The 27,855-nt window shown below is 46.5% G+C and overlaps 1 protein-coding gene across 2 annotated transcripts in view; it reads right to left on the bottom strand.

Moving 5' to 3' along the window:
* The window catches only part of S100A7 (S100 calcium binding protein A7), a 67,196-nt gene extending 39,577 nt beyond the window's left edge, over window positions 1–27,619 (bottom strand). Inside the window, exon 1 of one of the 2 annotated variants that reach the window (XM_054671174.2) lies at window positions 23,098–27,619. In XM_054671174.2, coding sequence (XP_054527149.2) covers window positions 23,098–23,386 — 289 coding nt within the window. In that variant the 5' untranslated portion in view covers window positions 23,387–27,619. Of the gene's footprint in view, window positions 1–8,599; window positions 16,294–23,097 lie in introns of those variants that run through there. The other variant, XM_054671168.2, reaches the window with a different exon arrangement.
* Window positions 27,620–27,855: the final 236 nt, after the last annotated feature.

Below are 27,855 nucleotides of genomic sequence, written 5' to 3'. Positions count from 1 at the left end.
TAATGATCCAGAGTTACAACCTCTTGTCTCTTACAGAATAATATTCCTAGCATGTCAATAAAATTCTTTTTTTCTTTTTGCTATAGACTGAATGTTTGTGCCCCCAATATTCATATATGGAAACCTAATCCCCAATATGATAGTATTTGTAGGTGCGGTCTCTGGGAGGTGATTACGTCATGAAGGTGAAGCCCTCATGAATGGAATTGGTGTCCATAAAAAGACATTGCAGAGAGCCCCTTTACTCCTTCCACTTTGAGGACACAGTGAAAAGACTGCCATCTATGAACCAGGAAGCCGACTCTCACCAGACACTGAATCTGCTGGCACCTTGATCTTGGACTTGGAGCATCAGGAGCTGTGAGAAGTACATTTCTGTTGTTAAGCTACCTAGCTTATGGTATTTTTTTATAGCAGCCCGAATGGACTAAAAGTGCTAAGACACTTTAACTGTCAATTGCTCAGTATCATGCCACACTTTTTTTTTTTTTTTTTTGAGATGAGGTCTTGCTCTGTTGCCCAGGCTGGAGTGCGGTGGTGCAATCACAGCTCACTGCAGCCTCGACCTCCCAGACTCAAGTGATTCTCCCACCTCAGCCTCCCAAGTAGCTGGGACTACAGGCACATGCCACCACACCTGGCTAATATTTTTTATTTGTAGTGATGAGGTCTTGCTACATTGCCCAGGCTGCATGCCATATTTTAGAGCGCTTTCTTCCTGGACCATTTTTTCTTTTATCTGAGGTCTCTCATTGCTTTGGGTTTTTTTTTTTTCTTTTGTTAAAAAAGAAATCTATACTTTTGCCTTATATTACTAATGTCTTCTAGTTTCTTATTCTATTACATGAATTCTATTACAAAGTCATTTTTCTGGAAACCCCCTTATTGAATCTCTTTGAAGATGCAGTTTTCTAGTCCTGCGTTTCTCCTTTTCTTCCAGGGCTATTGCTTATTCTGTATGTTATTTTGTCTTTTCTCTTTTGTGCTGGGAGTATTCTTCATATTTTGGTGATTCTACATCCTTAAGAATAAAAGGTTAAGTTAGTTTTTCTAAATAGCTCTTACATTGATGCAGGGTTTACTGTGCTATTGTGAATGTATATCTATTTTCCCAACTGGTTTCTCCTCTGCATAAGAAGGTTGCTTAGAAGTACCACTTATGGGACAGTCACAGTGGCTCAAATCTGTAATTCCAGCATTTTGGGAGGCCAAGGCAGCAGGATTGCTTGAGGCTGGGAGTTCAAGACCAGCCTGGGCAACATAGCAAGACACCATCTCTACAAAATATTTTTTTTAATTGGCCAGGTGTGCTAGCACATGTCTGTAGTCCCAACTACTTGGGAAGCTAAGACAGGAGGATTGTTTGAACCCAGGAGCTTGAGGCTACAGTGGGCTATGATCACACCACTGCACTCTAGCCTGGGTGACAGTGAGATTCCGTCTTAAAAAAAAAAAAAAAAAAGACACCATTTATGGCCTGGCAAGCTTCACTTGAGGGTGAATTGACAGGAACCAGCTGTTTATGCTGGAACTGAGAAGGCTTTATTCTAGGGGGCCAAGGCAAACGAGCCAGAGTATGTGTTAATTTTTTTAAAGAAGAGCAGGACCTAGACAGCTATTGCTCTGCAAGCAGATGAGAAAGAGAGGAAAAGGGTTTGACTGCCCTAGCTGGTGCCTGGACAGACTTTCAGTTAACCCTAGCATTGCCTGTCCCTTCTCATTTCCACCCTACATGGTCAACTCATCCCTAAGTCTCTCTGGGGCTCCAAAGTGTAGGTCAGCTCCACCTCCACCCCAGTCCTTTGCAGGCATCATATTCTGTTCTGAGGCTTCCTCCACTCTGTTTTATCCATCAGCACACCTCCTTTGCCTTTCCAGCTTGGGGAAATGTTTAAATCTCCTACCCACTGTCTGATCCACCTTATATCATCTCTGCTGTGATGGGTTTATAGTCGCCCTTTAATGGGATCTCTGAAGGGAGACACAAACACAAGTCCTCAACCAATATTTGGAATAAAATATCCTTTATGCTTCATTTGTTGTATTTCCTCCCAGACTTTTTTATAGCCATAAGTTTACGTTTCGCACCATACTAATTTCACAGGAGATTCATAAGTTTTCAGAAAAGAAAAGGGAAAAAGTACAGACAAATAACTTTGGAAAATTTCTCCCTTTTAGAAATTCACAGTACACATTAGTATAATAATGCGTCAGTCAATATTCAGAAATGCGAGCAGCAGAAACTGCCTCAAACTGATTTGAGCAGAACAAAATTTTACTTAAATAACACTAAATTCTAGTATTCTCAAAAAACTGAAATAATTCTAGATTCAAGAAGACTAGAGAACTAGGGTTTAGAAGGTGGGCAAGAACAAAGGAAAGTTACACAAAGAGAAATGCCAAAATCACACCGCCAAAACAGCCTGGTGAGGACCTTGGCATAGTCACTCTGAACACTGAATGGCATGGGCACTGAGGAATGTGGCTGGCCCCTGCCAGGAAGGGTTCCCCACCACCCCTGCTTCCAGGGGTAACCAGCCCAGCTCCAACTCCCAGACAGATGTATCTATCCGACTGGTGAAGCCACCAGGGAAGAGAAAAGGTAAGGAACTGGGATCATCTGCTTCTGCTGTAGGAGATGGACACTGCCTGATGAGACGAGAAAGTCCACACATGGAAGATGAGGGTCCAGGAGTTGGGTGGCCAAAAAGAAAAAATATCCAATAAGGCACTGAGAAGACTTGCCAAAATGAAATGGTTTTACATGGTTTTGCTTAGATTTTCCTAGCCTTGTTTTACCAGATCCCTTTTTCTGGAACAATTATTCACAAACATCTCATACAAAGTAGTGTTCTACAGAAAGCAATATGAGAAATGCTGTCATATAAGTTTAGAGAAATAGTTACCATTTTTACACAAAATTGGAATTACACTGTACATACAATTTTGCATCATTTAATGTGTAACAGCATGTAACTTACCTGTATATCAGTTAACAGAGCATAGTTAATTTTCTTTTCTCTTTTTTTCCTTTTTTTTAAGAGACCAGGTCTTGCTCTATTGCCCAGGCTAGAGTGCAGTAGCTATTCACAGGAGTGATCCCAATACTGATCAGCACAGGAGTTTTGACCTGCTGCATTTCCGACCTGGGCCAGTTCACCCTCCTTAGGCAACCTGGTTGTCCCCTGCTCCCAGGAGGTCACCATATTGATGTCAAACTTAGCGTGGACACCCAATTAATTGGCATAGTGCACTGCAGCCCAAGACTCATGGGCCCAAGAGATCCTCCTGCTTCAGCCTCCTGAGTAGCTGGAACTATAGGCACGCACCAGCACACCCAGCTAATTTTTTATTTTTTGTACAGACGGGGTCTCCCTATGTTGGCCAGGCTGGTCTTGAACTCCTGGCCTCAAGCGACCCTCCCGCCTTGGCCTCCCAAAGTGCTGGGATTACAGGTGTGAGCCACTACACCCAGCCTGTTTTTCTTTTTAATACTTCCTTACCCTTTCCTTTGCTTTCTGCTTTCATTTTATGTGTCCTGTTTTGCTTTATCAGATGCTCTGGTTATTTGGAAAACATGTTTTGCTCTCCATTTTCCCTGCATGTACTTTAAAGATTTTCAAAAACATTTTTACAAATATTATTCTAATCTTGAAAATTAAGAATAAATGTATATCCTTTTATTCTCATCATGTAAAATGAGGAAATTAATACACTTTTACTCTTTCTCAATCTACTTGCTACTTACTGGTGTCCAGCAATATGGCTTGTGACTTAAACTCTGATTCTTGCTAATTCTTTTTTCTTTTTTGAGAGGTAGTCTCGCTCTGTCGCCCAGGCTGAAATGCAGTGGCACAATATCGGCTCACTAGTGGCACAATATCGGCTCACTGCAACCTCTGCCTCCCAGGTTCAAGCGATTCTCCTGCCTCCGCCTCCCGAGTAGCTGGAATTACAGGTGCCCACCACCACACCCAGCTGATTTTTGTATTTTAGTAGAGACGCGGTTTCACCATGTTGGCCAGACTGGTCTCGAACTCCTGACCTCAGGTGATCCTACCACCTCGGCCTCCCAAAGTTCTGGGATTACAGGTGTGAGCCACAGGGCCCAGCCTGATTGTTGCTAATTAATTGTATTTTCATTTTATTTTTTCTTGAAATAATTATTTTTTAAGCTTACAGTAAATTTTATTATTATATTTCAATTATTTAGATCTAACAGTATGTTTAACTGGTTTTATTCGTTTACCATCAAGAATTCTTGATGGTAAGTCACCATTCCAGAATTCTTAAAATTTTTATTCATCTTTTAGCCAGTCTTGAAGTAATTTACTTCAAGAAGAGAATATGATTCTTTACTTCAAGAAGAGAATATTAGGGACCTTTGTATATCTAGGGATATTTTTCTGGTGTCCTCACAGATGGATAGCTGCTTAATTATGTTTATGCAATTCTGAGGCACAACCTTTTCTTTCCTCAAAAACTGAAGATTTTGCTCATTTGTAACTTCTAAGAAATATGAGATTCACTTGAATTGCTTTTTTATAGGCAATCTTTTTATTTTCTTTTGAGCAATACTTTTGCCTGAGAGTGTCTAAGCATATCTGTGTTTTTATACATTTTGCCTGGGTTGCAGAGAGCCCTTTTGGTCTACACAAAATCTATGTGGTAGATGCTACAGCTCTAGAGAAAGTTGGGATTTGTTGTGGCTATTTACCTGTTGTCCATGCCTGTTGTGACTGACATCAGCAATGTTGATGGACACTGTTAGGAGCTACTCTTATTGTAACAATGAGGGTGCCATGCACCACTCCCAGTATTCTCTTTCTTCTCTCTTACGTCTACTTTCTGCCCAGTGATCCTTTATTCTCTTGTTAGATACAGAAATATTGGGAAGACCAAGGAAGAGCTCAGGGCTCTGGCTGCCTTATAGTGATAGGCAGATAGGAAGGCAAACACTAACTTAAATTAAATTAAATTAAATTAAATTAAATTAAATTAAAATATAAAATAAAATAAGCCCTACAAGGAGTTGTCTGGTAGTAACCCTATGTAGCCAGGAAGCTCCATCTTGCCCAAGTTGGGGCAGGGGATGGAAGACTACCCCTTCCATGCACCACCACCTCCCTCGGTTTCCAGGCCCCACCACCCGTGTGGGCCTTTGGTGGGTGGGATGGGAGGCTCAGTGAAGTGTCCAGGCCCTATGTTCCTCCTGCTGGCACTGATCAGTACTGGGAGGGCCATCTCAGGGCTAGAACTGTTCTGTGAGCTCAGTGCTCTCAGCTCCTGCCCCCACCAGTCATCCCATATGGATTGGCTGGGGTCATGGTAGGAAGCTTAGGGAACGCTTACATATGCTTCCAAATCTTTATTATCTTGCACCTCTACCCTGGCTTTTTAAAATGCAAGCACCAGGACGGGCGCAGTGGCTCACATCTGTAATCTCAGCACTTTGGGAGGCCGAGGCAGGTGGATCATGAGGTCAGGAGTTCAAGACCAGCCTGGCCAGCATGGTGAAACCCCGTCTCTACTAAAAATACAAAAATTAGCTGGGCGTGGTGGTGCGCACCTGCAATCCCAGCTACTCGGGAGGTTGAGGCAGAAGAATCACTTGAACCTGGGAGGCAGAGGTTGCAGTGAGCCGAGATCATGCCACTGAACACCAGCCTGGAAGACAGAGTGAGACTCCATCTCAAAAATTAAAAAAAAAAAAAAAATTCAAGCACCAAAAGTGTGACACCTGTTTTTTCTGGTTCTTCACTAACCACATTCACTAAAGCTGCCAGTGACGCTGCTCCAGCTGCCTGGATGCAGGACGGGCTCCAGAAACCATTCAGTGAAGCCTGGTTGGGAGAGAAAACACAAAGGGATCCTCACACCCTGTCTCTGGGCCCTCCCAGGAGCAGACCCTGTAGGACAGCAGTTCTCAAAATGTGGTCCCCAGAACGGCAGCAACAACGGTACCTGGGATCTTACTAGAAATACAGAGTCTCAGGCCACCACAGACCTGCTTGTGTTAGGACCTCTGAGATAGGGGCCCAGAGATCTGTGTTCTAACAAGCCCTCCGGTGATCCCAGTGCCCACTCAAGTGTGGAAATTACTGCGCAGTTACCAGGTGTCCTCCCACACTTTCACAGGCTGTAGAAACTAGTCTAAGAGAGAACGGAGCACAGAGCACTGACCCAGGGTCTTTGTATTTCCTTGTGCTTGCTGTTTGTTGGGCTGGGTAGTGTAGACATTTTGCCTTACTCCCTACCTTCAGGAGCCATTTCACAAGAATATGATGGTGTCACGGTCTGTGGGCCAGGTGCCTTTTAAATTGGAAGCTCTCTTTTAAGACTCAAGGCAGCTTTATAGGATAGATAATTGTATCCCATTGCTATGTCTTGAATATTTGGCCTCTCTAAAACTCATGTTGAAATTTAATCTTCAGTGTGGCAGTACTGGGAGATGAGGCCTGTAAAAGGTGATTGGGTCATGAGGTCCCTAGCCCCACAAATCCACTAATCCATTCATTCATGGATAAATGGATTAACGGATTAATGGGTGATCATGGGAGTGGGATTGGTGGCTTTATAAGAGGAGGAAGAGAGACCTGAGCCGGCGCACTCAGCCCCAGCACCACTTGATGCTCTGTGCTGCCTCAGAACTCTGCAGGGAGTCCCCACCAGCAAGAAGACCCTCACCAGATGCAGCCCCTTGACCCTGGACTTCTCAGTCTCCAAAACTGTAAGAAATAAATTCCTTTTCTTTATAAATTACCCAGTTTCAGGTATTCTGAAACACCAAAAAACAGACTAAAACACTAGTTTTTCAGCTGATGAAACTAAGTCTCACAGAAGTTAGCTGCTCTTTCTAAGTCAAAGTCTAACTCCCTGCTGCCTTCTGCAATGCCATACTGCCTCACAGTGGCACTGCCATCTCAGCCTGGCACCAGATCACCTGGGTTTGCATCTCAGCCCTGGCACCAGCCCTGAGGCATGAGCACAGCTCTTCACTTCCCTGAGCCTCTGTTTCCTTACCTGCAAAATAGGGGTAAACCCAACCTGCCCAACCCACCTACCTCCCAGAGTCATTTGCAGGGCCAAGTGGGAAAGATGATCTTAATACAGTATTAATCTTTCCATTTCCCCAGTTGTGTGTGTGTTGGTGGAAAGCAGTGGTACAAGTGTGGGCAGAGGACAGTGACTCGAACAGTGAGGCAGAGGAGAGTCACCAAGGGTACATGTTGCTATGACACAGTGTCAACGTGGGGGCTTCTGAACGGATGTCTTAGTATTTTAGATATTTTGAGGGGAAAAACTCCTCTACTAAGACTCACTTCAGAGAAAAAGAGAAGCTGACCAGGTGTGGTGGTTCACACCTGTAATCCCAGCACTTTGGGAGGCCGAGGTTGGTGGACATCACCTGAGGTCAGGACTTCAAGACCAGCCTGGCCAATATGGTGAAACCCCATCTCTACTAAAAATACAAAAATTAGCCAGGCGTGGTGGTGTGAGCCTGTAATCCCAGCTATTCAGGAGGCTGAGACAGGAGAATCATTTGAACCCAGGAGGCAGAGGTTGCAGTGAGCCAAGATTGCACCACTACACTCCAGCCTGGATGACAGAGTGAGACTCCATCTAAAAAAAAAAAAAGAAAGAAAGAAAGAAAGAGAAAGAGAGAGGGAAGAGACAGAGAGGGAGAGAGAGAGGGAAGGAAGGAAGGAGAAAAAAGGAAAGAAAGGAAGAAAGAAAAAGAAAGAAAGGAAGAAAAAAGAAAGAAAGAAGAAAGAAAGAAAGAAGAAAGAAAGGAAGGAAAGAAAGAAATAAGGAAGGAAAGAGAAAGAGAGAGAAGCTGGGTGCAATGACGCACACCTATAGTCCCAGCTTCTCAGGAGGCTGAGCTGGGAGGATCACCTGAGCACAAGAGTTCAAGACTGTATTGTGCTATGATCTCACCTATGGCTAGGCACTGTACTTCAGCCTAGGCAATACAGCAAGACCCTGTCCCTAAAAAAGAAAAATAAAATAAGAGAAAAGAGTTCACAGCACTGGATCATACAGGGGTAAATGCCAAAACTCATATAATGTCCCCTGGCTTCTAGATGCCATTGATGCTCCATCTCTCTTTCTTGGGAGATCTTGCACTCTCTTGCATGCTAGGAGGGCTTCTGTGTGAGACACAACTTTGGTCATTCACTGGTAGCAATCCAAAGGAGAGAGGACATTCTTTCCCTCACATCCTTCCCCCAGGAAGGGGCCCTGATTGGCCCAATTTACTGTAGTGCCCACCTCTTCAATAATCATTGTGGCCAGAGTGACATCATCACAAAAGCTAGATTTGAGGCTTGGAAAAAAGAGCCCTCTGATGGGTCATTTGTGTAAAGTTGGTACTTGTTGCAAAAGACCCAGAGAATGCCATTTCCTCAGAACATTCCAGAGGATGTCAGCCTGGGGGATGTTTGCTGAACAGGCCCCCAAGTTTCCCCTCACGTTCTCAACTTTGTCTTATTGAAATTCCAGCATAGCTACCTGACATGGTGTATTAGTCCGTTTTCATGCTGCTGACAAAGACATACCCAAGACTGGGAAGAAAAAGAGGTTTAATTGGACTTACAGTTCCACATGGCTGGGGAGGCCTCAGAATCATGGTAGGAGGCCAAAGGCACTTCTTACATGGCAGCAGCAAGAGAAAAATGAGGAAGAAACGAAAGTGGAAACCCCTAATAAATCTATCAGATCTCGTGAGACTTATTCACTATCATGAGAATAGCATGGGAAAGACCGGCCCCCACGATTCAATTACCTCCCCCTGGGTCCCTCCCACAACACATGGGAATTCTGGGAGATACAATTCAAGTTGAGATGTGGGTGGGTGCACAGTCAAACCATATCACATGGTCTCTAAACTGTCTTTAGGAAACCATATTACCTGGATCCAACCTCTAGGTTCCAAATTCAATTTCTTCTCAGCTACAAAATCCTTCTTGCTACATCACCCCTGTACGCACAGCCACATGGCACCCAGGTCCACATGGGCAGTGAGCCACCACCTCTCATCTGCTTCCTCTGTCACAGGACTACAAGGGGCTGAGCAAGGTAGGCATGGTCAGGGTGCCAGGCATCAAGGGACAGGGCTATCGGATCAGCCAGGCCTGTGCTGTGACAGGTAGGAGTGAGGCAGTATGATTGGGAGCACCACCAGAACCACTAAAAATGGGGAGAGAAAGTTCCGCTAGGAATGAGGTTATCAGAAATGGGAAGAGACGGTGGTCAGACCTGTGTGGGTGAAAATGAATGCAGGAATGACACGAAAGACCGGCTAGCTTCCACAGCCCTTTGCAGGATGCTCTGAACTTGCTGAGCCCTTTCACACCCGCCACCTGGTCCCAGTTGACCCACCAGCTGTATGCAGCTGACTATCTTCACCAGCTCCTTGAACAAGAATTTCCATTTCCAAGGCCAGGGTGGGGGAGGCTGCAACATTTTTTGCCAGAGAATCCAAAGAGCACATGAGTCAGCTGCCTGGGTCAAGGCCCAGATCCCTGTGGCGGGTCAGCCAGAGAGCAGGAGCTGGCCCTGAAGAGGGGAAGGGGGAAGAAAGAAACCCAGAGGGCTCAGAGAGCACAGGACCCTGCCCACGTGGGCCACTCTGCAGAGGCCAGGCCCAAGGCTGAGTTGGGCCTCCCACACAGACATGGAATGAGAAGGCTGTCAGTGCAGGACAGGGTGAGGACACACTCAGTGGGCACGGCTTTCTCCCCTAACAGCCACTCCACCCAGGGGCCAGAAACTGACTTCACCTCTGCACTGAATTCCTCCCCCCATGTCTCCCTCTTCCCACCCATCCTCCTCCTGGTGCTTCCAGCAGAGCCAAGAAGGCTTCGCCCCACCTACTCCCCTCCTGCTGACACAGACCCCCCACACACACACCCAAGGAACAGGAATACCAAAAATGATACTACCAGAGTGAAGCGTGTCCTGCAGACATTATCTCTTTAATCCTAACTATAATAGTCCCTATTTCAGAGATGAGGCAAATGTGAGAGAACAAGTAACTTTCCCAAGAACACACAACCAAGAAAAAAGAAAGCCAAGATTCAAGTGCAAGTCTGCCTGGGGGTCTGGAGCCGGCTCCCCTGCTGCCCCCTGCCATCCCTCCCTTCCACTCCCACAGCCCCATTTTCCACCCAGAAGCCCTCCTGGAAGCAACCCTCACCCCCAGGCCCCGTTATTCTAAGTCCAGTTGTTCACAATTCATTCTACAAGCCCTCATGTAATGGAATGCTAAAATAGAACTTTGTCACCAGCTCCTTTTTTATGTTGGTCTCAAAGCTGAGGACAAAGGGCATTAAGTTTCTATATATTCTTAAGAGAGGCTTTTGACCATCTATGGAGAAATTTCTAGGTGGGAGGTGAACCAAAAACACAGTTCAGTGACTTTATCTTCCCCTCACCTCAAGGAAAGGAAAGGCTGGGGACTGCTCAGAGAGGGCGGGGTGAGGGCGCCACGTGCTGCCCACCCTCACCTCCATGAAGGAGGGCAAGTTTCCTCCTTCCCCCTTCAACCAAGTGAGAGGAGCTGTAAGAGAACCCCTCAGAGAGCGTGAGCTGTGTCCTGTAGAATTGGGGGATACAGGAAATTCTTCCTGACTCACACCTATAAAAGTCCAAAGGCAAGAGGCTGCCTGCCCCAAAGCAGATGAGGAGGGGCGTCTGTGAGAGGCCTGAGGCTGAAGCCGATTGATGTTGGAGCAATGCTGGGGTCCTGTGGCCAGACAGGGATCCCCACAAAGGGAGCCTGCCTACAGGACAGGGCCACCCAGCAAGGAGTCTGTGTGGAGACTTCTCCTGGAAGCCAGGGGCAGGGGCCGGGAGGCCACCTGAAGAAGGCAGCAGCTACATCAGGAGATCATGAGCTGGGGAGCCCACCCCAGGGGTCAGCGTTCAAGCATCCACCACCCAAGGAGGCCACCAAGGCCAGATTGTAAACATGCCAGTGAGAAGACCTTTGTGACCACTGCCTCTCCTCCTGCTTCCCCCACTTAGAAGAGCCAGAGGACACACGGTGTGGGGAAGGAGGGCTGAAAAGACAGAGGGGAGACAGTGAAGAAGCTACCCACATGCCCTTCCCCGCTGCAGGGCAAAAGCCAGTCCAGGCAAGAGAGGGCCTTTGAGAAGACGAGATTGAACTTCAGGCCGGACTTTTCACAGCCTGAAAATTGAGGCCTGGCCCTGCGCAGTGGCTCACGCCTGTAATCCCAGCACTTTGGGAGGCAGAGGGGGTTGGATCACGAGGTCAGAAGATCGAGACCATCCTGGCAAACACAGTGAAACCCCATCTCTACTGAAAATACAAAAAAGAAAAAATGAGCCAGGTATGGTGGCACACGCCTGTAGTCCCAGCTACTCGGGAGGCTAAGGCAAGAGAATCACTTGAACTCAGGAGGCAGAGGTTGCAGTGAGCCAAGATCGTGCCACTGCACTCCAGCCTGGGCGACAGAGTAAGACTCTGTCTCAAAAAAAAAGAAAAGAAAAGAAAATTGAGGCCTAAGATTGACTAGAAAGGCTATGGGACCTGTCAAGATTGCATCCAGGAATAAAAAAAATAAGAATGTGAGTTTATTGGCATGCATTTGAAGAGAATTGAGTTTTGTTTCCAATTGCACATCACCATGTCCTGGGCACTCAAGAAGCCGGTAGTGATTAGTAAGCACCTGCTGTCCTCCAGGCATGGAGCTGGGTGTGAGGGACACAGCAGCAAACCAGCACCCTGGCTTCCTCATCAGGACTGAGCCCTCATTGCCTTCCTGAGATCATGACTGGTGGACACCCTCTGCCCAGCACCTGCAGTCTGAGATCTGTCTGTTGGGCCTGATCTCAAGTATTCAATCCACCTCCTTGCCTCAGAGCTGAACTCATCTTCCAAGATTTGTGTGGGTCAGAATACAACGTAAAAACACCTTGCACAGGAACTCTCTCCCCTGCCCTTATTCCACAACCCTCCACAATGTGAAAGTATGTTCATCCATCCCGCAAAGATTTACTGAGTACCCACCATGTGGCAGGTCCTGTGCTAAATGAAGACGAGGATGACACGGTCCCTCACACTGAAGAGCCTTTGGTCTAGATAACAGGAGTGGGGGGAGTAGAAGAAAGGCGAAGTGGAGGGGGACAGGCTTGTACACTGATCCTTTCACTAGGGTGTGCTAAGGGCAACTGTAGAGGACTATATTGGGTACAATAGGAGAGAAGAACAGGGAGCTGAGATGTCACCAAGGAGGTCCCATTTGAGCTAGGTATGGAAGGCTGGGGGTGGAGGAGGATACAGAGACAGAATAAATTGCATGAACAGATCATGGAGGTGCAAAAGGGCATGGCAAGATCAGGAGACCAGGCAAGTGTCTGGCATGTGTGCCATGCTCCCTCTTTCTGCCAGCAGGGGGTGTCCTCAGCAAACCGCAGGGAGGCCGGTGCATTTGGCCCCATAGAAATGGGGCTAGTGGATGTTTTATCCCCACTTTGGTGCTTGGCAAACACCACTCACCACAATAATCAGTATTTCTACACAAAGGAAGCACATCCCCCTATTAATACAACTTCAACATCCTCTTTGTAAAATATTAATACTGGCTTTATTATGCTATGGTGCATTTTGTTTGTTTCCACTTTAATCTTTCAAACATCATAATCTGTTATTCCTCTGCCTGAGCCATCAGGCCAAATAACACCTTGCACTCACATGTTGTTATAACCCCAAACTTCTCTACACATAACTGGAGCAAAGGTTTCCTTTGTCTCTAAGAATATCTCTGCCCAAGGCACAGATCCAGGCCTAGGGAAGGGGGCAAATTGATGAAAAAATAAACAGAAGAAAAGACTGAGACAAAATTGAGAAGGGCCTTGGGTGCAAGCCTGAGGAGTTAGATCTTGTTCTATGGGCATTATAGGAAGTCAATATAGGATTTTAAGCTACAGACCAGTTTTATTAGCAAAAAAGGCAAATGTTTTCTTTTTGTTGTTTTTGTTGTTTGGTTGATTGGTGCTATTTGAGAGTGAGTCTCACTCTGTCGCCCAGGCTGGAGTGCAATGGTGCAATCTTGGCTCACTGCAACCTCCACCTCCCAGGTTCAAGCAATTCTCCTGCCTCAGCCTCCAGAGTAGCTGGGATTACAGGCATGCATCACTACACCCGGCTAATTTTTGTATTTTTAGAAGAGACAGGGTTTTGCCATGTTGGCCAGGCTGGTCTCGAACTCCCGACCTCAAGTGATCCACCCTCTTCAGCCTCCCAAAGTGCTGGGATTACACGTGTGAACCACTGCACCCAGCCCAAAGAGCCAAATGTAACAGCAATGTGGAAGACAAATTGGGACTGAGAAGTCTAGCTCAGTCTTTTCCTTACAGGGCAGGGCTGCCCATCACTGGGGCAATGTGACTTGAGATTTGACCCTAAAGAAGAGCAGAGGGGTCTGGCTTCTGCTCCAGCCAGCTGTTGTTCAAACATCTGGCCATCAGTGTTTCTCCCTTGGCAATCCCAGCACTCTGCTAGACCCCTCAGGCCTCTCCGCAGGCAAGACCATGACGATTGGAGACTGGATGGTCGGCAGGGGGAGCCAAAGGACCGGTAGTGGCAGCCCAAGGCTGGCCCGGTCTCCTGCCACGTGGAGGAAAAGGTAGATGCCAGTGTCCAGGGCCCGGGGCAGCCTGACCCTGTGGGCTCCCTCATTCCCAGGCCCAAGCCCTGACCTCAAATGGGAGAACCAAAAAAAAAGGTGGGGGGAAAGTCTCATTTTTATTCCCAAATTTGAGGCAGGAGGCTGGGGAGATTGACACCCACACCCACAGATTTTTTTTTAAGGTTCTCAGTTTCTTGGAAAGTTTTTTTGTCTGTTTGTTGTTGTTTGAGGCAGAGTCTAGCTCTGTACTTTTTAATGATGCTTTTTGATTAACACAAATTTTTCATTTAAATGCAGTAAAGCGTTTTCTGGGCTATGTTCTTTTTCTTCTTAAGGAAACCTTCACCACCCCCAAGGTCATAACGATCTTTTTCTATATTTTCTTCTAAACATTTTAAAGTTGTTTCTTGTTTGTTTTGTCCTGTTTTGTTTTGTTTTTTAGAAACAGGGTATCACTCTGTCACCCAGGCTGGAGTGCAGTCTCATGAACACGGCTCACCGCAACCTCGACCTCTGGGACTCAAGTGATCCTCTCACCTCAGCCTACTGAGTTGCTAGGACCACAGGAGCAACCTCACCAGGCTAATTTTTTTTTTTTTTTTTTATAAAGACAAAGTCTCACTATATTGCCCAAGCTGGTCTCAAACTCCTGGGCCCAAGTGATCCTCCCACCTCAGCCTCCCAAAGTACTAGGATTCCAGGTGTGAGCCACAGTGCCTGGCCTCTGAGAGAGTTGTTACTCACCAAATTCAACAGTTTCCTGATCATTCATTGCATATGGTAGATTTGTATGTTCCTAAACTAACACTGTGGCTCTGAGCTGCACACAAAGGGCACCAGTCAAAACATAAAACATAGTCCAGCGCTGAGCTCCAGCCACAGAACAATCTGTAATAACTCACACTCTTAATAACTTCACAGCTAAAAGCGGTATTTATTAACGTATTCGCACAAGCAATCTGTAACTAGGGGGAGGAAAGGACACCCAGAATGTCAAGAAGTAAGGGACATTAGCAAAAGTTGAACATCAGCAGGAAGGATCTGTGTGTTGTCATCAAAATGGTAATTATGCCTTCATAGGAAAATTTGGTAGGAAAATAGTAATGCCTGTTTTGGGGGGAAAGGGAGGTGTGCACTAAAAGGAGTTTGGACCCATTCCTGGGAGTGGTTTCCTCAGGGCAGACTATTAGTAAGTCTCTTCCCTCACCTAAGAGACTAAGAGCACGCACATGGGGCTTTTTGCTTGGCTGGAGATTTGAAATTTTTGTGTTTTATTTGATGTTTTGCAGTGTTTTTCTAATTTTTTTCAAAATATATTAAATACATAGTTCCAGTGTTTTTTAATGCAATAAATTCTGAAAACATTTACATATAAAACAGGTATTCACCCCAGTATTTTATTAATGCAGGAAACAAATACCAAGATACAGGTATTGACATTTTGCTCCCATAAAACAACCGCTAAGAATGAGCCCTCCTAATCTCAACCAGTTTTTCTGTTGCTATGAGGTTTTTTGTGTGTTTACTTTCCACTTTTATTTGAGATTCAGAGGGTACATGTGCAGGTTTGTTACAAGGGTATATTGTGTGATGCTGATATTTGGAATATGCTAATTGTCCTATCACCCAGGTAGTGAGCAACCACTAAAGTTAACCAACTTTAACCAAAACAGCATGGTGCTTGTGCAAAAACAGACACATACACCAATGTTGCTATAATCGAAGCTGCAGTTAGGACAGGGCTTCTGGAGTGGAGGGATGAAAGCAGCGGGGTCGGAAGGGGGTGTATCCTGGGGGAGCCAGGAAAGTACAGAAGGAAAGGGGAGTCTGCAGTGGAGGACATGGGACAAGCCAGACTTGGAGAATTGCCAAAGCATGGCATTTGTTGTCAGGTGTGCTGGCAACAGGGCAAGAGCAAGAGAAGGAACCAAGGCCTTGGTGGGTTCCCAGGAGACAGGGTAGAACTAGCCCTCATGGCTGACCCCTCAGCCTTCTCACCGTCAGGACCTGAGGTCCCAGCTGGTCCCTGCTTAGGGCTTCCTGTGAATAGAAACTTCCTTCTCTGCTCCAAGCACCCACCAGCTGCCAGCCCAGTGAGCAGTGCCATCCAGTGGCAGTCAACACCCTAATACAGACAACACGTGCACACTAGGAGAAGTTTTCCATTGCATCCCTAGGATAACTATACAACCAAAGGGCACCCCGGACACCTAGTGGGGTGGTGGAGAGGACCTGCCTCTGATGCATATGGTGGAAGGGGCAGATTCATGCCATTGGGTCAAACAAAAGCAGTAGAATGACAAACGGTACACTCTCCTTGAGTATAACAATGCAAAAGCCAGACACAAGGGAAGATAACATGAAAACCCAACTGGAAATCACTGTTAGGATGGTAGAATTTTGAATTTTTTGTGTTTTTATTTTTGTATCTGTCATGGCGTCTTTTCAAATTTTCTAAGTTTATTGCCCCACGCAATAGACTTCCCTTCTCTCAAGAAAGGCCAAGCTGACTGCCCACCACAGAGGGCAAATCTGCTTGCACCCCAACCACCAGCCCCCATTGTCCAGGAACACTCACGTCCTCCCCTAGGCGGCAGGCTTCACCGGGCGCCTTTCACTCCATGCCCACCCTCCCAAACCCCACCCAGCTCCCTCACTTCTCCCTCTGCCCAGATCCTCCCAGAAGTGTCCCAGGCAGCCTCTCTCCCTGACTGTTCCCTCGTCTCCAGGTGTTCAAGATGAACAGATGGTCCAAGGAGCAATGGGTTCATTTCTCCACTATGCTGGGCTCAGCCGGCTCGACTCTATTGTTTTTCTTATTGTTTTCTCCAAAATAATAACCACACATGGTGACAAACTGAATTTTACATTCTCTTGTTCCACCCCTCCCTACCCACAGTCCCTGTGGCAAATTTTTTTTTCTTTTTTTTCCATTGTTGAGGTCAGGTTTTAGGATACCACAGTGACAAGACTGACGGGGCCCTGCCCTTGCAAAGTCCACAGTCTAGATGGAATCTTTGTTGTTTTGTTGGTTTTTTGGTTTTGGGGGTTTTGTTTGTTTGTTTGTTTGTTTTTGTTTTTGTTTTGAGACAGGGTCTCTCTGTCACCCCAGCTGGAGTGCAGTGGTGCAATCACAACTCACTGCAGTCCCTAACTTGTGGGCCAAGCAATCTTCCCACCTCAGCCTCTGGAGTAGCTGGGACCACAGTTGCGTGCCACCACACCCAGCTAATATTTTTTATTTTTTGTAGAGGCGGGATCTTACTATGTTCCCTGGGCTGATCTTGAACTCCTGGGCTCAAGCAATCCTCCCAACTCAGCCTCCCAAAGTGCTGAGATTTACAGGTGTGAGTCACCAAGCCCAGCCAGTGTATCTTCACTTAAAGATGACAAAATTAAGGATCAGAGTGGTTAAGTAGCTTGCCCATGGTCATGTCTCTAGCAATGGCACAGGGAGGATTTGAACCTGATTCCACCTTATTCCAAAATCTGAGCTCTAACCATTATGCTCTACTGCACCCCTAATACTGAGCCTGTGTGGATCACTGTGCCAGGGGAGGTTCCCATGCAGACAGACAGGTTCACATGCAGACAGACAGGTAAACAGATGGTTATGATCAGGTGCTGTTGTAGAAGTATGACAACATGCCACATGCACAATGAGCTATGTTCTAGATCCTGGCCCAGCTGACTGGACAGCTGGATTTTCCAGGACAGCAACAGATAAGTGAGATCTCCTCTACCCTTCTTTGCTCAGGGAGAGAGATGTGGGTATTGGAAAGAAGCTATTTGGAGCTTGAATCAAATAATTCAATGCTTCAAACAGAACTGCACAGAGCTAATGGAGTGACCCTTGTAAAGAAGCTCAGAGGCAGTTAAGAGCCACAGTAATGCCAGGATTGCTGGCATTGAGACACGGTCTCTCTCTGTCACCTCCCTCCCAGGAGGAGGGAGGAATGAGAAGTGGGTGATAATGCGTAATAGGTTTCTTTGGGGGTGATAAAAATATGCTGACAGCAGACAGTGACGATGGTTATACAATTCTGGATACATTTAAAAACACTAAACTGTACACTTCCAAAGGGCCAGTTTTATGGTATGTGAATTATATCTCAATAAAATATTTTTTAAAAAGAAAGAAAGTCTGGGCTATTTTTCCTTAAGAAGAAACACCTCAGGCCAGGTGCGGTGGCTCACACCTGTAATCCCGGCACTTTGGGAGGCCGAGGCGGGCAGATCACGAGGTCAAGAGATGGAGACCATCCTGGCTAACAAGGTGAAACCCCGTCTCTACTAAAAATACAAAAATTAGCCGGGCGTGGTAGCGTGCACCTGTATTCCCAGCTGCTCAGGAGGCTGAGGCAGGAGAATCGCTTGAACCCAGGAGGCGGAAGTTGCAGGGAGGCGGAAGTTGCAGGGAGGCGGAAGTTGCAGTGAGCCGAGATTGCGCCACTGCACCCCAGCCTGGTGACAGAGCGAGACTCCATCTAAAAAAAAAGAACCACCTCCACCTCCTTCCCTCTGCACCCACCTGCCCTGTGAGGTGTGCCGGCCTCCAGGCAGGGTGGGCACCCATTGGGCACTGGAGGCGTAGCCCTGAGGGCCCAACAAAATGATTAATTTTTGTTTCTTTTACAAGCAGAGAAATTTGAACATAATCATAATGAATCTATCATAGTGAATTCATCTTGGCTTGTATTTGTCTTTATACCAATGCAGTCATGAAATGTTATTTTTAATATTTTTCTATGAAGGAAAGCGCCCACAGAGCCAAAAGTGCTGGGGCCTGTGGAAGTCATAAGGCCCTAGGTAACCCATGAGGAACTCAGTCTCAGGCTTTGCATGCTGCAGAGAATGATCAGAATTGGAGGGTCCATCCCTCCCTTCTGGGTGTAGGACTGCACCGCCACCTGAAACCTTCAGAGCCACGCAGCCTGGCTCAGGAAAGCTGCATCTGCACTCTTCAGTGCCAGGGAACTAAAGGCTGGGGCGAGGTGCAGAGCTCCCAGAGGAGCAGGCACACAGACTGTGACAGGAGGCGGGGGAAGAGGCGTTCATTGAGAGGGGCATCTGTGTAGTATTCTTCCTAGCTGAAAACCCTAAACTGAGCCTGGAGGCAGGAGAGGGGCTTTCTGATGCTGTGGCTCTTCCTTCCTGTGGAGGAGGACTGGAAAGGGGTCCCTTGGGGCCCTCCCCAGCCTCCCTCATTCTTCTGGACAGAGGGCTGGGCTGCTGTCCCCTGGACTTGGGGAGGACACAGGCAGGGAAGCTGGGTGCTCAGAGGACAGAGAAAGGATCTCCTTGGACAGCCCACTGAGCAATGGCCAGTGGCTCGCCAGGTTTCTCCTTCTCTGCTCCCTGCTCTCTTGCCACACCCTTCCTGGTATGAAGCAAGACAAGCTCCGGTAGTGAGCCCCTCCCTGACTCCCTCGCCCTAGGCACTGCCTATAATGGGGTGGGGCAAAACAGCTCCTCTCTCCCAGCTTCCTCTTCGGGCTCCACTGGGTCTGTCCCTGCTCACCACCTGGACTAGGTCCCTAGGTGTCAGGACAGCTGGAGCTGTCTCCAGGTGTGTCATCATCACTGGCATCCTGGCCACCCAGGAGCCATACCTAGGCATCCTAGACCCCCTCTCTAGGCTCCATCCTACCTCCTCCCACCCTGTTACCCTATAGCCAACAAACCCTGCGTGTTCATCCTTGGGCACACGTCTGCCCTCTTCCTGCTACCCCACTCCACCCCAGGTCACGTCCTCATTCTCTCACCGACCCAGGGCACCAGCCTCCTGGCAGGGGGCTCTGCCTCCACTCCAGGACCCCTTCTCCAGGCTCCAGGTCTCCTTGAAGTCCAGGTTTTCATCACATCACCACTCTGTTCAACCTTCACCTACTTTACGGCTTAGAGATGAGGCTTTCAAACATCTATTTATTCCTAGAACCTGTCTTTAAAATAAAACCTTATGAGGAAGGCTGATATATGAAAAATACAGGGCTCTGGCTGAAATGGGGTAAGGGACCAGGAGTCTCACCCACGTGAGCCACCACCCTCTCATGAGGAAGCCCTTAAGTTGCCTCTGAAGATCCACTAGAGCTCTTGAAGTTCCTATTAGTATCCTATTATTAGTGGGGACAAAACTAAAGTGATAGTGCCTGAGGCTGTTAGGGATGCCAGGAAAGGCTGCTCTCATTTACTACTAATGTGAAGTGTGAATTGCTATTGCTGTTTTGGAAAACAATGTAGCAACAGCTATTTAAATTAAATATACATATGCCCTGCAACCCAGCAGTTTCACTCCTGGGAATCTGTGCCACAGAAATAAAAGCACCAGGCCAGGCGCAGTGGCTCACGCCTGTAATCCCAGCACTTTGGGAGGCTGCGGCGGGTGGATCACGAGGTCAGGAGTTCAAGACCAGCCTGGCCAACATGGTGAAACCCCATCTCTACTAAAAAGACAAAAATTAGCTGGGCATGGTGGCGCATGCCTGTAATCCCAGCTACTCGGGAGGCTGAGGCAGGAGAATTGCTTGAACTGGGACCAGGGAGGTGGAGTTTGCAGCGAACCGAGATCGTGCCACTGCACTCCAGCCTCGGCTACAGAGCAAGACTCCATCTCAAAAAAAAAAAAAAAGTAAAGAAAAGAAAAGAAATGAAAGCATCAGTCCTTAAGGTTGTGTTATAAAGATGTTTACTCAGCAATAGTATTATTAGTTGTAGTGAAAAAAAATTAGAGCAGGAAAGGCCCATGACTAGGGAAATAGGAAATGATCAGATCAATTGTGGTGCTTCCATACTTTGGAGTAATAATATATAGCCATTAAAAAGAATGATTTAGATCTATCTCTATCAGTTGACTTGAAGAAATGTTCATGATAAACAAAGAAGAAATAAAATGCAGAAAGTATACATCATGATCCCATTTTTATAATGCAACTACATTATATAAAAATACCCCTTAGGCTGGGTGCTGTGGCTCACACCTGTAATCCCAGCACTTTGGGAAGGCTGAGGTGGGCAGATCACCTGAGATCAGGAGTTCAAGACCAGCCTGGCCGACATGGCAAAACCCCGTCTCTACAAAAAACACTAAAACTAGCCGGGTGTGGTGGTGGGTGCCTGTAATCCCAGCTACTCGGGGGGCTGAGGCAGGAGAAATCATTTGAACCCGGGAGGCGGAGGCTGCAGCGAGCTGAGATCGCGCCACTGCACTCCAGCCTGGGCGACAGAGAGAGACCTTGTCTCAAAAAAAAACAAAAAACAAAAAAAACAGAACTCTTATATGTGAAACTACATTTATGTATAGTGACATGATCATAAAGCTATGAAAGAATGTGTTATAATCTATTAACGCTGGTTATTTGAGTGTAGGGAAATAAAACAGTCCATTTCAGTGAACTTTTCAATGCTCCAGTAAAAGCTCTACCTGACCTCCCAAAATTCTTCACATACCTTGAGAATTAAGATTTATAGCCATTTGTGTAGTTAACTGCATGATCCAAAAGGATGGTAAAACTTCTCTTATCTCCAGAAGAGAGATTAAATGCTCACCATCTGTAAGTCCCTAGGTTAAACCAGTGCCTAGAAGACTAGATAGAGTACTATCTCCCTAGGGATTTACACTTCAAAAGGGCCAGGTGGATGGCTCAAGCCTGTAATCCCAGCATTTTGGAAGGCTGAGGTGGCCTGATTGTCTGAGGCCAGGAGTTCGAGAACAGCCCGGCCAACGTGGTGAAACTCCGTCTCTACCAAAAATACAAAAATTAGCCAGGCCTGGTGGTGGGCGCCTATAATCTCAGCTATTCGGAAGGCTGAGGCAGGAGAATCACTTGCACCCAGGAGGCAGAGTTTGCAGTGAGCCGAGATCATGCCACTGCACTCCAGCCTGGATGACAGAGCAAGACTCTGTCTCAAAAAAAAAAAAAAAAGAAAGAAAGAAAGAAAGAAAAGAAAAAATAAAAAGAAACAGTGCCTCTAAAAATATCACTGCCTTCAAAAGGAAGGAAACCCTGTCACATGCTACAATATGGATGAGCCTTGAGGAGAAAAAGACAAATACTGTATGATTCCACTTATATGAGGTATCTAATGCAGCCAAATTCATAGAGACAGGAAGTGGAATGGTGGTGGCCAGGGGCTGGAGAGAGGGGGAATGAGGTGCTATTGTTTCATGGGGGTAGAGTTTCAGTTCCTTAACATGAAAAGAGTTCTGGAGATTGTATTGCACAACACTGTGAATGTACTTAACACCACTGAACTGTATACTTAGAGATGGTTAAGATGGTACATTTTATGTGATGAGTCTTTTACCACAATAAAAAATAAAAATAAAAAAATTTTAAATATCACCAATAAATCACCATGTATTATATGATCCCATATATGAAAAATCATATATCTAAAAACAGATGCATAAAAGGATATAATCAAACCAACGGTCATTTCATGGAGATAGGACTTCAGATGACTTCTTTTTCTTTACATTTTAAAATATTTTTCAAATTCTTTACCATCACTAAGTTTATTGATATAATAAGGGAGGAAAGTATTTTCACTGAGAAAAATAAATAGACAAAAATAAGCATCGGGCCGGACACGGTGGCTCATACCTGCAATCCCAACACTTTGGGAGGCAGAAGCAGGCAGATTGTTTGAGGCCAGGAGTTTGAGACCAGCCCAGGCAACATAGTGAAACTTTGTCTCAACAAAAAATTTTAAAAATTAACCAGGTGTGGCAGCATGCACTTGTAGTCCCAGGTACTTGGGAAACTGAGGCAGGAGAATCGTTTGACCCAGGAGCTTGAAGTTGCAGTGACACATGATAGCATCATTGCACTCCAGCCTGGGCAACAGAGCAAGACCCCATCTCAAAGAAAAAAAAATAAACCATCGATAGACAAGTTGGAAGGAAGCCACTGGTCTACAGGATGATGTCTGGAGCCCCCCTTTCACCTCCTCCTCCACTTTACCCTGAGCTGCATCTCCAGCCAGAATACCTACGCCTCCCCATCTCCCTGCCAGGCTGGACCGCTCTCCTCATCATCCCCGAAACCCAGAGCTAGACTCCTCTGACTGGCTGTGATCCTCACTGAATTAAGCCACCAAATTACTTTCCCTCTTTGGGATTCCAGCACTGATGCTAGATGGAGGAAGGAGAAGCCATATTATTATTGATTTTTTTTAAAGCACCAGAAACCTTGTATTAGTTTTTTAAATAAATTTTTGGAAGTGTGAACCTCCAAAATTTGAGACAGGTCTCAATTAATTTAGAAAGTTTATTCTGCCAGTGCCAGGCGCGGTGGCTCACGCCTGTAATCCCAGCACTTTGGGAGGCTCAGGGGGGCGGAACACGAGGTCAGCAGTTTGAGACCAGCCTGACCAACATGGTGAAACCCTGTCTCTACTAAAAATACAAAAATTAGCTAGGCGTGGTGGCACGCACCTGTAATCCCAGCTACTGGGGAAGCTGAGACAGGAGAATTGCTTGAACCCGGGAGGCAGAGGTTGCAGTGAGCTGAGATCGTGCCACGGCACTCCAGCCTGAAAAAAAAAAAAGAAAGAAAGAAAGTAAGTTTATTTTGCCAAGATTGAGGACACAGCCTCAGGAGGCACCCGTGACACAGCCTCATGACAGGTCCTGATGACATGTGCCCAAGGTGGTCAGGGCACAGCTTGGTTTTATACATTTTAGGGAGACATGCGACATCAATCAATATATTTAAAATGAACATTGGTTAGGTCCGGAAAGGTGGGACAGCTTGAAGCAAGAAGGGGGCGGGGCTTCCAGGTCACAGGTAGATGAGAGACAAAGGTTGCAGTCTTTTGAGTTTCTGATTAGCCTCTCCAAAGGAGGCAATCAGATATGCATTTATCTCAGTGAGCAGAGGGGTGACTTTGAGTAGAATGGGAGGCAGGTTTGCCCTGAGCAGTTCCTAGCTTGATTCTTCCTTTTAGCTTAGTGATCTGGGTCCAAGATATATTCCTCTCACTGAAAAAACCACACATATAATAGGTAAAAGTGAGTGTCCAAGCCAAAAGAGTCTAGGAAGAGGCCCCAGAGCCCTGGCCATAGGCATGCCCCTTATTCTGTTAGCTAAATAACATCCCTGGGCCTGTTAAATCTACATGCTGCCTTTGTACAAATGAGAAAAAGGTGTCTCATCCTCTAGGCAGAGGTAGCCAGGCACCGAGGTGGTGGCTTAGAAAGCTCAGCACAGGCTGAATTTCAGCCCTCACTGATTCCCCTAGCATGAGCTTTTTGTGCAGGACACAAATTGGAGGGCTGTTCTCGGCAGCTCTGCCTAGGGTAACTCCAGGGAGCACAGCCTTAACACTATAGACTAGACCGTCTCTAACATCCCACCCAGCTCTGGTTTATCAGACTTCTTCAATTCCACAGCCTCACTCCTGAACAAAGCAGTTGGGCTATGTATTTTTGTGAGATACCTATCGCAGCTATTAAATCCATTAAAACCAAGTATCTTAAGTAAACTGAAATGACTTCTGAATTGCTGTGGTCAGGCAGTTCCCTCAGGGCAAAGCATGGATCTCAACCATCAGGGCAGCCCCAGCAATAAGGATAGCTCCTGCCACACAGAAGGCACTCTCTGAGTACACATGTATTGAATAAAACAATAAATAATGACAGGATAGGTATCTTGGCCAACCAGAAACATCTCAAAATGCTACATAAAATATGAAAACCTTTTTAAAGTGCATCAGTGAAACAATTTGGTAAGAAATATTCAGAGGCCAAATATAAATAAAAACAGAAATCCAGGAAAATTAGAATAGCTTTGAAGCTGGGTTTTGCTTTGAGGGCATTTGCCAATCTTGGTAAATTGAGTTTCTATTGTCATAGTGAGAGGTGACAGCGTGCTGGCAGTCCTCACAGCCCTGGCTCGGTCTCGGCGCCTCCTCTGCCTGGGCTCCCACTTTGGCGGCACTTGAGGAGCCCTTCAGCCCACCGCTGCACTGTGGGAGCCCCTTTCTGGGCTGGCCAAGGCCGGAGCCGGCTCCCTCAGCTTGCAGGGAGGTATGGAGGGAGAGGCGCGAGCGGGAACTGGGGCTGTGCGCGGCGCTTGCGGGCCAGCTGGAGTTCCGGGTGGGTGTGGGCTTGGCGGGCCCCACACTCGGAGCAGCCGGCAGGCCCTGCCGGCCCCGGGCAATGAGGGACTTAGCACCAGGGCCAGCGGCTGCGGAAGGTGTACTGGGTCCCCCAGCAGTGCCGGCCCACCGGCGCTGCGCTCCATTTCTCGCCGTGTCTCGCCGCCCGGCAGGGCTCGGGACCTGCAGCCCGCCATGCCTGAGCCTCCCACCCCCTCCGTGGGCTCCTTGTGCGGCCGAGCCTCTCCGACGAGCGCCGCCCCCTGCTCCACAGCGCCCAGTCCCATTGACCACCCAAGGGCTGAGGAGTGCGGGCGCAAGGCGCGAGACTGGCAGGCAGCTCCACCTGCAGCCCTGGTGCAGGATCCACTGGGTGAAGCCAGCTGGGCTCCTGAGTCTGGTGGGGAGGTGGAGAACCTTTATGAGTAGCTCAGGGATTGTAAATACACCAATCAGCACCCTGTGTCTAGCTCAGGGTTTGTGAATGCACCAATCGACACTCTGTATCTAGCTACTTTGGTGGGGCCTTGGAGAACCTTTGTGTGGACACTCTGTATCTAGCTAATCTGGTGGGGACGTGGAGAACCTTTGTGTCTAGCTCAGGGATTGTAAATGCACCAATCAGCACCCTGTCAAAACAGACCACTCCCGTCTACCAATCAGCAGGATGTGGGTGGGGCCAGATAAGAGAATAAAAGCAGGTTGCCCTAGCCAGCAGTGGCAACCCGCTCGGGTCTCCTTCCACACTGTGGAAGCTTTGTTCTTTCGCTCTTTACAATAAATCTTGCTGCTGCTCACTCTTTGGGTCCACACTGTCTTTATGAGCTGTAACACTCACTGCGAAGGTCTGCAGCTTCACTCCTGAAGCCAGTGAGACCAGGAACCCACCAGGGAGGAGGAACAAAGAACTCCAGATGCCCCTCATTAAGAGCTGTAACACTCACCCCGAAAGTCTGCAGTTTCACTCCTGAGGCAACAAGACCACGAACCCCACCAAAAGGAAGAAACTCCGAGAACACATCCGAACATCAGAAGGAACAAACTCCAGACATGCCGCCTTTAAGGACTGTAACACTCACCGCGAGGGTCTGCGGCTTCATTCTTGAAGGCAGTGAGACCAAGAACCCACCAATTCCAGACACAATAGCCTCCCAGGCTGGGTGCGGTGGCTCACAGTCTGTAATCCCAGCACTTTGGGAGGCCAAGGCAGGTGGATCAGCTGAGGTCTGGAGTTCAAGATCAGCCTGGCCAACATGATGAAACCCCATCTCTACTAAAAATACAAAAATTAGCCAGGCATGATTGTGGGAGCCTGTACTCCCAGGTACTGGGGAGGCTGAGGCAGGAGAATCACTTGAATCCGAAAGGTGGAGGTTGCGGTGAGCTGAGATCACACCACTGCACTCCAGCTTGGGCAACAGAGTGAAACTCTGTCTCAAAAAAATATATATATAATATAATATATACAGAGCATTATTAGAGAAAAATAATCACTCTGTATTACTACAAACATTTCAGAAGACATAACAATTCCGAACTTGTTTGTATCTTTTAGTATAGCCTCAAAAAATATAAAGAAAATGACTGAATTACTAAAATAAATTTATAAAATCACAGTCTTAGTGGGATATTTCAACATGCTTCTTTCAGTAATTGAGAGATCAAGCAGACAAAAAGAGAACCTCAATAAGAAAAAAAGAAAACATGACTACAGAACACGCATTCTTCTGAAGCACCCACACAACTTTTCTGAAAATTGACTACATGCTAGAGCAAAACAAGTCTGAACATATTTTGTAAAATTATACAATAAATCCCCTGCTATCAAAACACAATGTAATTAAAAATCAGTAACAAAAGGATAACTAGAAAAAAGGTACATGTATGAAAGTTTAAAAATATACTTCTAAGAAATATTCATGGGAAGATAAGAAATCATAATGAAAATTTGAAAAACTACACTTTGACCAATCAATAAAGAAAAGGAAACCTTAAAAATGTGGAAAAATCAGCCAGGTGAGGTGGCTCACACCTGTAATCCCAGCACTTTGGGAGGCCGAGGCGGGCAGATCACTTGAGGTCAAGAATTCAAGACCAGTCTGGCCAACATAGTGAAACCCTGTCTCTACTAAAAGTACAAAAATTAGCAGGATGTGGTGGCAGGTGCCTGTAATCCCAGCTACTGGGGAGGCTGAGGTGGGAGAATCACTAGAACCCGAGAGGTGGAGGTTGCAGTGAGCCGAGATCGCACCACTGCACTCCAGCCTGGGCAACAGAGCAAGACCCTGTCTCAAAAAAAAAAAAAAAAACCAAGAACACAAAATAGATGGTAGGAGTAAGAACAAATATATCAGTAACATCAATACATATGAATGAATTAATTGTTCCAGTTAGAAAAGAGAAATCAACTGGTCAGATTTTTTAAATCCATATGTGCTATTTACATAAAAACAAATCTAAAGCAAAAGAATACAAAAGATTAACAGGAGAAGAATGAAAAAATATATAACATGTAAATATAACCAAACAAAAGCTGGTTAATATAACATGTGTAGAACTAACCAATATATGTATTGTTTAGGCTGGGCGTGGTGGCTCACACCTGTAATCCCAGCACTTTGGGATGCCAAGGCAGGTGGATCACCTAAGGTCAGGAGTTCGAGACCAGCCTGACCAACATGGCAAAACCCCATCTCTACTAAAAATACAAAAATTAGTTGTGTGTAGTGGCGCGTGCCTGTAGTCCCAGCTACTCAGGAGGCTGAGACCAAAGAATAGCTTGAACCCAGGAGAAGGAGGTTGCAGTGAGCCAAGATCATGCCACTGCACTCTAGCCTGGGTGACAAAGCGAGACTCTGTCTCAAAGGAAAAAAAAAAAAAAAAAAAAAATATATATATATATATATATATATATGTAGAGAGAGTTTAGTAACTCCAGCTGGTTACATATTATGTACATTTATAAGACAATATAAAACTTATTGGGTAGCTAAAATAGTACTTAGATGAAGTGTATAGCCTTAAAGTTATATATTAGAAAAGACAAAAGTCTAAAAATAAATGAATCGGGCCAGGCGTGGTGGCTCACACCTGT

Source organism: Pan troglodytes, chromosome 1 (genome assembly GCF_028858775.2).
Source record: "Pan troglodytes isolate AG18354 chromosome 1, NHGRI_mPanTro3-v2.0_pri, whole genome shotgun sequence".
In the NCBI taxonomy this organism is placed as follows: Eukaryota; Metazoa; Chordata; class Mammalia; order Primates; family Hominidae; genus Pan; species Pan troglodytes.
This window is presented reverse-complemented; position numbering and strand designations above follow the sequence as displayed.